Here is a 10,898-nt window from a genome sequence, read left to right on the forward strand (position 1 = left end):
TATTTGGGATGTATGTTGTTTGCAGCTTTTTATTAAAAGGGAAATTGCATTAGAATAGTCTCTTGATTGTCATGTTTAATTTGCATACTGTTTCCTAGTCTAATGTAACTCGCAGTCTGTTTAGGTTTTATCCTGTGTGCAGCTCATCAGTATCTAAGGGGTGAAATGAACCTCTATTGTTCACTTTAATTTGATTTTCAAGGGATTACAAACATGTGATAGTGCATATTTGAGTGATGAAGTGGTTAATCCAACGCCGGTATATACAAAACTAAAGACTCTGCCAGCATCTGAGGATATGTACACACATCTGTGGGCAGATGGAGACAAACTCACTGATGTAGCCTGCACGCCTCATCAGTCTAAAGGTCCTCACGGCGCTTGTAGTTACAGATGACACCAAGAATATTACCTGCAAAATGTTTTTTTTTCAATTTCCCTGAGTGTTCAATAAGTTTTGAAAATCTGTTTGATACCCATATTTCTTACTTAGGTAAATCCTTGTTCAGCTCAATAATGTTGTATCACATGGTATATACAATATTCTTTACAGCACTCTGATTATACATTCATTATGAATCATTAAACAAACTACTTTCTAATTAAACAACATTTCAGCAAGCATTTTTTAAAACAATTTCATGAGTACGGGACCCATTCTGAAAGTTCTAAAATAAATCCACTGCTTGATAATGAAAATACTCACCATTAAGGAACACAGTGAAGACGTATTTGCTGGTGATTTCAGCGCCACTCAGAAGCTGGATGTCTTCCACGCCGAGGTTGAACGCCAGGCGGATGATCGGGCCCTCGTCATGGTCTGTGGTGATGTGGGTCATCAAGGCAAGGTTCTTTACAAGCCCGCAAGCCTGAAACAAGGCCTCGTGTGAGCCTCGTTTATGGAAATCTGGGCCTTAAGCATGAGTGTCAAGTGTCATCCCAGATTAGCCTGTGCTCTCTGCACCGCTTATCATGGACAACGCTTTCCACCTTAACTGGATTTTTTGTTTAAATGGGACAGAACATGTTGTTTCTGATTAGCCTGTGCAGACTGAACAGGCTATAGTGGGATGACACTGTAGACACATGTAAAAATTGGGCTTGGCTCTTTTTGGACTTTTGAACAAAGATATTCTTTGAAAAAAAGTTTGTAGAGAACCACGATACTACATGTGTGTCAACCTTGTGGTTTCAGAGCAAACTATTCTACAAAAGTTATATTGCTTCATAAGTCTATATAAATAATTTGACCCCAAATGTGTCTGCATTTATGACCAAAGGATAATTATTTGATGAAACTATGTAGATTACCAGTATATAATGTTACATATCAAATATAACACATTTGGATGTTCTAGTTTCTGAGATGTAAGTCAATAGCAGCAATAAGGTTTTAGAAATACTTAGCTGTAAAGGGGCATAACTTTTGTAATTTCTTATGCAGGGTGATATATAAATATCAAAATTCTTATCATCAGAAACAATCTCTTAAAGTTTTCAAGTTTAAATGTTGTACATTGATAAGTGCAGAAGAACTCCTGCTGACAAGTTTGTTTCAATTTTAATTTCTAATGAAAGAGGATAAAAATCACACGTGCACAACCTTATATGTTTGAAAATTTTCCCATTTTGTAACTGGTTACATAAGCAGGTTTGTAAAACTAGACCAACTAGATTGTGTGTATGTTACCTCCCCTTCTGGTGTGTCAGATGGGCACAGCATTCCCCACTGTGAGGGCTGTAGGGACCTGGGTCCACTCACTTTACGCGTCTTTTCAAACTGTAACACATTACAAATCATTAATTACAATGTTAAAACATCTTTCAATAACTGGAAAAAATACAAGAAATCTGGGAACAACTCACTATATTCATTTCATGCAACATTATCACACAGCATTTACTATGGCTGAATTCATTCAATTTGGCTGAATTCATTTAATGTATAAATACAAATCTTTACAATGACAACGTCAACATACTTTGATGGCAGAACATTTTAACTTTCACTTATATCTACACGTGCTGGCCATCAAAATATGCAGTTTCCTTCAATGACATTTACACAAATATTCTTGCATATTTTCTTTTCTTACCTCAAGAGTGTCTTTGATCACAAAACCAAGACAATAGCACTTGAAGAGAAGCCATACACTTAACTCGTAATTTTTACATACAAGCTGCACAGGCTAATCAGGGGTGAAACATTCCGATTTTATTGCATTTTTCCTTTAAATGAAGTATCTTCTTAGCAAAAATTCACTTTAGGCGGAAAGTGTCGTTCCTGATTAGCCTGTGTGGACTGCCTGGGTTTTTCAAAGCAAGGCTCAATTTGTTGTTGCCGACATTTTACCTGTGACGAGATCCTGGTCATCATGCCAAGTGCTGAGATGTAGGAGAGACGTGTGAGGACCTGAGTGACACCTGCACGGTCCATCCTGAATCACTTGATCGTCCAGTTACCCTGGGAAGAAGATCTCGCTATTGTGACCCACGCTCTGTGAAATCAGGGCTTAATGCATGTGCGTAGTGATTGTCCCACATTAGCCTGTGCAGTCCACAGTGCAGACTGCACATGTTTATCTGGGACGACACTTTATGCATATGCATTAAGCCCCATTTCATAGAGCCTGGTTCATTTTGTTTCATGTTTTATTTTATACATTATCACTTCTATATCACTTTATTGTGTGAAAATGTGTATTTTGCATGGAAGGTACATACAATAAGTAGAGTCCATTTAGAAATATTCAGAAAAATGTGCTATTTTATGTATTAAATTATTAAATATGGTATGGGAAACAAATATTGAGCATTATTTCTGTAATGGTAAGTGGGAAAAATATTTTGACAGTCTGCATCAACAAGACATGAGCACAGATGCGGATACATTTGGTTTTCTCAAAATTTGATTACGTCACAAACAGGCTGTTTATGGCCCAATTTGACCTTTGTTCTCTGAGTGGGACCTTGACCTTTAAGGCAATCAGACATGCCATACCCTGTCTACTCATGTAGTCATTTGTGGCAAGTTATTTTTAAATTTCATGATGGATCACAAAGTTACAGACCAGACAAGCTGTTAAATGACCAATTTGACAATTGACCTCTAGGAGCGACCTTGACCTTTGAGGTAGGGAGAAAAGTGTTACATGAGACCTGTCTCCTTATGATGGATTGCATTTTAGCCCGGTTATTTTTAAGTCCATGAACATATTGAAAATTTATGGCTGAGACAGGAAACTTAGAACAGACTGAAAGATGAACTCATGGACAGTGCAACTGCAGTTTGCTGCATTGTTAGTGTGAAGCTTATGTGCATAAATAAACCAACGTTTATTTGACAACATTTATTTATGAATGCAAACATGATGAAAGCAAGAATTAAAGCTCACAATAGCTCTCAGGTCTCATGTCAAATATTAAGCCAGAAGGAAAAAGAAATCAGGAAGAAAATAGATATATATTTCTCCTTTCTCACACACTGTAGATATTACCTGAACAAAGCCGTTTGTAATCTGGTCCTGACGCATATGCTTCACGATGTCAAACTGGGCCGCTCTGGGTTTGGGGATCGTTACATCTGCTATCTTCTTCAGCTGTAAACATGATTTATAATATGAGCCCCTCACAGGGAAAACTGGGCTTAATGCATGTGCGTAAATAGTCGCACCAATTAAGCAGTGCAGTCTGCACAGGTTTATAAAGGACGACACTTTCGGCTCTTATGGAAATTGTTGTTAAATAAAGGAAGTCTCTTCATACAAAAAATCCAGTTTAGGCAAAAGTTTTCTCCCTAATAAGCTGAGCGACACTTAACACACATGTATTGAGCCCAGTTTTCTAGGCTCATATAAAAACAACATAAATTTAATAAATATTATATTATATTCATAAATATTAACATATTACAGTAAACAGATTTGAAATAATCAAGAAAGGAAAATAAGAATATAGAATTATTATTAGACACATCAATTTTATTTTATATTATTTCCATTTGTTCCCAAAAAGATTGTTGATTTTTGGGAGGGCACACCCACCAGAGTGTGATAATTCGTCGAGTATTAGACAGATAATTCTGTGTATGACAATCTCAATTATCCAATAGTTTCTTATAACTTACTATATATGTTACTTGATGATTATCAAACTTAATTCAACACATTTGTTTTGGATGCAATGTTACATTTAGAGAACTTTAAAAATAAGTAAATACTATATAAAGACAGGAAAAATCTTTTCAGGTTAATTCGTTTTAATGCGTTAAATTTCTTAAACCAACATACACATATGTTAACAAATCTTGATATTTTATACAGACCATACAGACACGAAACGACAACAAAACATTTTATTATGAAACTGTCATAACAACGACCCCAAAATCCCTGTCTAATACTTTGCGTGTTATGTCACTGTCTGATAAAACAATTTCAGACTCACCCACATTTTAAATTTACATGCAGTGTTGACTGGTTCTTAAGTCAATCCCACTTGAAACTATTTTCTGTAAGAATTTGATTCAAAAGTAAACAAATCAAGGATTAGGATCAGAGGTGTAAAACTGGTTGATTAAAGAGGGACATCATGATTTCTGATGAGAAAATAAGTCAATAGTTAAAACAATTCACATACTTAAAATAGTACCTGAATAAATTAGAAAATGTTTCATTCAACAATTACAATCTTAACAATTTACTGTAAAAGAAAGATCATGTGCATGTTTAAATGCATAATTTAAGTCTTACATGTACCTTGAAATCCACATTCCACAAGAATCCACACTGTGATAATGTGTCAATCCTTTTTAAACCATTATTTTCAATTAGCCTCAAATAAATAGATTAAAACTAAACTTTATGATGATATGAGCCATTTTCTGGGAAAAAGAGCTTAAATATAGTTTTGTCCCAGATTAACCTATGCAGTCCACATCAGGGAAGACGCTTTCCACTTTTATGGAATTTTTTGTTTTAAGGAAGCCTCTTCTTAACCAAAATCCAGTTCTCTTCTGCTTTAAGGCAGAAAGTGTTGTCCCTGATTAGCCTGTGCAAACTGCACAATCTAATCTGGGAAGACTCTTTCCGTACAAACATTTAGCGCCATTTTCCAATAGCGAGCCTTAATTACAATGAATGACTAATTTTCATACATGCACATGAGATAGGATGACCCCATGTAAGACATCTCTCGCCTCGTCTACTTTTGTCTCATTTGGACCGCCCCACATACGACGTTGCGGATACGGTTGCCAATGTATTTCAATGCCTGAGAGAAACAAGTGCACAAACACATTGATTTAAGATTTTAAACGTATTTCAATCCCTGTCATATAATTATGATGAAACATCAATTGTTAAGGTTGCCATTTCAAAGTACCTTAATTCTTGCTGAAATGATTACATACCTATTTTTAGAGAGTTTTTTACACTAAACTCATTTCCTGAATTTCCTCTTCATTATTGATTTTACAATTGGTTTAACCCTTTTAATTGTAGCTTAATTTCATTGATAGCCTCAGACTCATTAAAACGCTCTTGGGTTCGTTTCCCGGGCCTAGTACCCGTACTTGATGTCTGTTGGATCTAAACAATGTTTCTTAGGGGTGATCTAACCAAAGACCTCCCAGTTGCTAAGCGGACACCATTTCCATGACACCACGGCGACTGTAACAATTTAATTTTACAGTTACAATTACATGTGCTGTTGGTTTCATCAAAAGGTCCATAGCTCTGAAACTATTCAGACTCAACATTAATCTCCTTACTACACTATTAATCTCTTTACTACACTATTAATCTCCTTACTACACTATAAATCTCCTTACTACACTAACGCAATTGATAATAATTTAAATTAATCATTTAAATATGGACCATGCTCTGTGAAAAGGGGATTTAATGCTTGTTCCTTAAGTGTTGTCCCTAATCTGGGACAACATTTTACACACATGCTTAAACACCCTTTTTACAAAGCACGGTCCATATCATATTACATGTACAGAATGTTACTATCAGTTAGACATCCCAAGGCTGGCATCATACAAGTAAAAAAAGCAATGAACTGTTAAAAATAAAGAAGAAAACCATACAGTGTGATTGTATAATAACTTTTAAAAAAAAAACAACATTTATTTAGCGATAGTATTGTTAGATTTTGTTTAATACGATGTTACAGTTAAAATATATAGCAAATTTGATATCTTATACGGATTAGGTAGGAAATTTTGACTTTTGGTACCAATCGTTTGCATTGAGAGCATTCCAAAGTCAATTAACCCTTTCCCTCTCAGAAGCAAAGTGGAAATGGCTATGTGCAAACAGCATAAAACCAGAACAGCCTGCAAGTATCTTGCTGTTTGCTGCCCATCATAATCTAATGGTTGGAAATGAAGCCTTAAACATTTGAATCTAGTAAGTCTTTAAAAAATTAAAATTTCTGAGGGACTACAAATGCGCCAAAATATGTACATTGTATCTAAGTGGAAAAGGGTTAAAGGTCAGTGTGCATGAAAGATTCATGCTGTGGCTGTATATTTCCAAACATCCTCATGTTACTGGCTTAAACTTTAAACCTATACATGGATTGTAAAACATTTTTTACTGTCTAGAAATTCTTTATTTTCATCTTTCTATCATTATCAGTTGTGTGGAGTGAACAGGCTAATCTTTAACGGTGATTTCAAAGGGAAAAGTAAGCCAACAAAAGCTTACCTTTGCAATACAGGATTAGGACAAGTATATAAACAAAAGAAGATAACTACTTGACAGCATTATGTACTTGTCGTCTTTAAAATTATAAATGATTAAAAATGTGATCCCAGTTTAATAATTTTTATTGTGAGTGTTTTATGTGTTGATTGTCATGTATTGCACTGGAATCAGTCAATTGCTGTTTAAATAAATAAGAAGTAGATGGTATTTTTTTTTATCTCCTGATAATATTTATGAAGTGCCTTGCATGCATATTGAAAATAAAGAACATTCAACAACAATGTATTAAGAATTCAGCAATGATGATTAAGCTGTACACAACCCATTGTAAGACGTCATCAAGCTAGTCATGAAGAATGCCAAAGATTGCAATATGGTACCAATGTGCTCAATATGTCATTAACACATCATTATAAAATAAGATTGGAGTAATAAAAGTTAATACCAGGTAAGGTTACACATTAAAGCACTCTTTAAACAGCAGCAATCCAAGACTACCGGTACTCTTAGTCTTAATTCTAAGAACAGATTAGTGAAAATATGACAAGGGACTGTATTCATCAACCAATTCTAAGACTTATTAGTTATATCTAAAAATAAAGAAGATTCTTTGAATTGCAAGGTACTAAAACTCACTGAAAATCAAGTCTAGCATGGCTGTTAACACTTTTATTTGTATAATTCTACTTGACCAACATTATGTTAACCCTTTCCCACTCAGAGGCAAAGTGAAAATGGCTATGTGCTAACAGTATAAAACCAGAACAGCCTGCCAGTAACTTGCAGTCGGTTCAGATTTTATGCTGTTTGCTGCGCATCAGTATCTAAGGGTTGGAAGTGAAGCCTTTAAAACTTGAATTTAGTAAGAAAGGACATGCGTCAAAATATGTATCTAAACTGTTATGTACTAAAACTCATTTAAAATCAAGTCCAACATGGCAATTAACACATTTATTTGTATAATTCTTCTTTAACAATGGTATGTTAATAAAATACGCACCATTTTAGCATGTATATGGGCGCACTCTGAAGAATATTTATGGAGTCTATTCTTTAATTTTACCGCTAAGTATGGGATCTTGAATACAGCTGTATTTACATCTGCGTTGATGAAGTAGTTGAACGAGTCTATGTGTTGCTTGACAAGCCCCTTCACCTTCAGAAATGATGATAGCAGCTTCCATTTCTCCTCCAAAGTTGAGCGTAAAGTTAATATGAAAATTTGAAGTAAAAACGATTTAAGATTTGACCATTTGACCTAGTAGTTGGACGCTGGTGACCTTAATTCAACCTGAGCCTAGATATTGTCAAGATAAACATTCAGTGATTCTGGCAAAATCTCATTATAATTTAGTGATGAATCTCTAAAGTGGTAACAAGGTTTTATTATAAGATTTTACCTGGTGATCTGGTTTTTGAACAAACATGACCCAGATTTAAAATCAGCCTAGTCATTTTAAATATTCTGACCAAGTTTCATGATTAGATAAAAAAAATGTGGCCTACTGAACGGTTACAAGATTTGTTCCTACTAAAATTTGACTGAGTAATGTTTTTTAGGTTGCATGCAAATGATATTACGTCCGTAGGCTGCCATTCGGGTCAATTTAATGTGTTTTTGAAGTTTATTCATCGCTTTCCTTACTTGGTAACGAACAACATCTGTTTAGTGATGTGCACGGAATCTCTGCTCAGAACTGTGATTGTATTTATGAAGGGGTGCATTATGGAGTACGTTTATATGGGCTTACCATTGAAATTGCTCTGGCTTGTTTAGTTTAAGTTTAAGACTTATTTATTATTAGGGGCTGGCAGCTATTTCAGACATTAAACAGCGCATAATTATGTATACACCAGCTGCACAACTGTATGCGAAAAAGGTAAATCAGTATATTATAACTTACTTGCGTAGCATAGTCCGAAAAATGCAACATCATTATTTAAAATTCAAGATATAATGACAACTGAGCTGTTTAACTGTAAGAAAAAAAAACTGTAAACTATTTTTTTTAATGAAAATGAAACAATGACCAAGATTCAAACTCGGCCTTGATATTGTCTTCACACTATAACGTTTAGAAACCAGACAACTATTGCTATTGGTTATTCATAAATCGATGATAGTAGTCATTATAAAGATTATGTTACAGGCCGCTGTTAGTAGCAGGTTTAATGCAAATGATGAGAAAGGGAGATTTTCCTGAAAAATCGTCTGGTGTATTTTTACCAATGATAGACATAGACCCATGTGATATGTTACGTATTTACACTACATTATCCTTTGTCAGCAAGCATGCATGCGAGAATGAACAACCTGCTATCGTTACCTTTGATCAGCGATTGTATGAAAAGCGGTCCAACTTATGTGCCATGAAAATGACACAAGTCGCGTCAAAGGTATTCTCGTGTGATTGGGTGGTTTTTATTGTATTATGACTGACCTTGGTTGTATCGGTCAGCATATGTCAGGCTCAAATTGAAATTAGTTATTGGAGACAGTATTCTGCCTGTAATGAATCAAGAAACGAACTTGTTGATTTGTACGAGAAGCTTGTTTTTGGTCAAATTGACTTAAATCCGTCTACAGCAATAGAATTTTAGATGAAATGTACACATCCTTCCAAAAATATACACTAGTAATTTCAAAAAATCCAACAGCTGCACTTTGGCTACAATATTTTGAAATGGTTAACCTTTTAAGAATAAACATTTAACACAGCAGACGTAGGAGTGGATTCGTAAGGAATCAACACATGACCCAGCAAATTTTGGTTGGGCAAAAGTACAGGACAATCTCGTACCTATAAAGACCGATATCCAGGTTGCTCCTGAAAACTGTTCAACATAATCTGGTGTGAATGTAAGCAGAATTGTGACTCGAAAAGGTGCACATGTATGAAAACTGGAATCGAATGCTCCACTGCTTGCGATGAATGTAAGGGTACAAGTTGTTCGAACAGCACACAATTCATAAACTCGGATTTGGAATAGTTTTGTTGAAAGACAAAGATTACTAAACTACATAACAGAAGCATTGGCACTTTTGTTTAAACTCAGGATCAGTTTTGAAGAAAACATGCCAAACAATTGGGTCATTTTCAAGAATGAACCGAAAGGCATATACAATTTCTCTGACGACTGTTAGTTTGGATCTATGGTGTTGAAACTCTTTTGTATATGGTTGATTAGATATTCTTGTTTACGATTTTGTGCTGTGTTCTTGTAAATAATGTATTATGTGCATGTTGCAATGAGTTCTTGTAGATATATTATTTTTGGTCATTTAATATTGAGAGTTGTACAGTACACTATAAAATAGTATGATACCTTTCAAACGGATAATACATCCAGGAATGTAACAATATTTCAAGTTAGACTGCATGAACTGCACTGACTTGTAAATTTAACAGACTGAGGTCTTATTTTGGGTAATTGGGTATCGCATTTCTATCCACCCCCAAATAAGGTAAACTTAAAAACGAATGATCTTTAATTACAAAGTCTTGTTTTTATTACATTTTTTACACTGGATTTATACGTCTCTGAAAACAATAATGACTTAAAGCAGACAATCAAAGTATTGTTATAAAATGAGAAATTACTTATAATAAGTCAATAATCCTTTTGTAACAATGTTTTCGGGTGCCAGAACAATCTACTTAAAGTTCATGCCCACAAAAGGCAGATATTTGCTTTTTTAATTAAATAAAGCGTCTGCCAAAATTTGCAGCATGTTATAATGAGTTAGAGCAATGATTTAATATATGTTTATACAAGTGTTCCGCGGTCGGAGACATATGCCCCCCCCCCATAACGTGGCCTTGACCGTGACCTTGACCTTTGACCTAGTGACATGAAAATCAATAGAGGTCATCTGCCAGTCATGATCATTGTACCTATGACGTTTCATGATCCTAGGCCGAAGCATTCTTGAGTTATCATCCGGAAAACATTTGGTGGACGGACCGACAGACCGACCGACATGTGCAAAACAATATGCCCCATCTTCTTCGAAGGGGGGCATAATAAGCGAAATATAGTAAGAGCATACGTTTACTTGTACACACCATAGAGATTCTTTTGGATAAATAAAACTAATTTAATAAAAAAAAGACAATTATATTTACGTTCACTGGGCATTGTCTAATTTGCAGATACTGAAATACCCCACCCACTTTTAAC

At 34.9% G+C, this 10,898-nt stretch overlaps 1 protein-coding gene across 1 annotated transcript; it reads right to left on the reverse strand.

Annotated features, from left to right (window-relative positions):
• Positions 1–362: 362 nt before the first annotated feature.
• Positions 363–8,135, reverse strand: LOC127852391 (DNA-directed RNA polymerase III subunit RPC2-like). Its single transcript, XM_052386349.1, has 7 exons — positions 7,780–8,135; positions 5,156–5,271; positions 3,498–3,599; positions 2,354–2,464; positions 1,691–1,780; positions 707–869; positions 363–412 (listed from the first exon to the last, which is right to left on the reverse strand). Exons 4-7 carry the CDS (start codon positions 2,435–2,437, stop codon positions 363–365), a joined length of 387 nt encoding a protein of 128 aa, XP_052242309.1. The 5' UTR covers positions 2,438–2,464; positions 3,498–3,599; positions 5,156–5,271; positions 7,780–8,135.
• Between the last annotated feature and the right edge of the window lie 2,763 nt (positions 8,136–10,898).

Source organism: Dreissena polymorpha, chromosome 12 (assembly GCF_020536995.1).
Source record: "Dreissena polymorpha isolate Duluth1 chromosome 12, UMN_Dpol_1.0, whole genome shotgun sequence".
In the NCBI taxonomy this organism is placed as follows: domain Eukaryota; kingdom Metazoa; phylum Mollusca; class Bivalvia; order Myida; family Dreissenidae; genus Dreissena; species Dreissena polymorpha.

Excerpts from the sequence above, each read along its gene's own strand:
- LOC127852391 (XM_052386349.1), bottom strand. The coding sequence starts at position 2,437 with ATGGACCGTGCAGGTGTCACTCAGGTCCTCACACGTCTCTCCTACATC. Across the intron at positions 1,781-2,353 it reads TGACCAGGATCTCGTCACAG|TTTGAAAAGACGCGTAAAGT; the intron begins GTAAAATGTCGG and ends AATGTGTTACAG. Across the intron at positions 870-1,690 it reads CTGACACACCAGAAGGGGAG|GCTTGCGGGCTTGTAAAGAA; the intron begins GTAACATACACA and ends GCCTTGTTTCAG.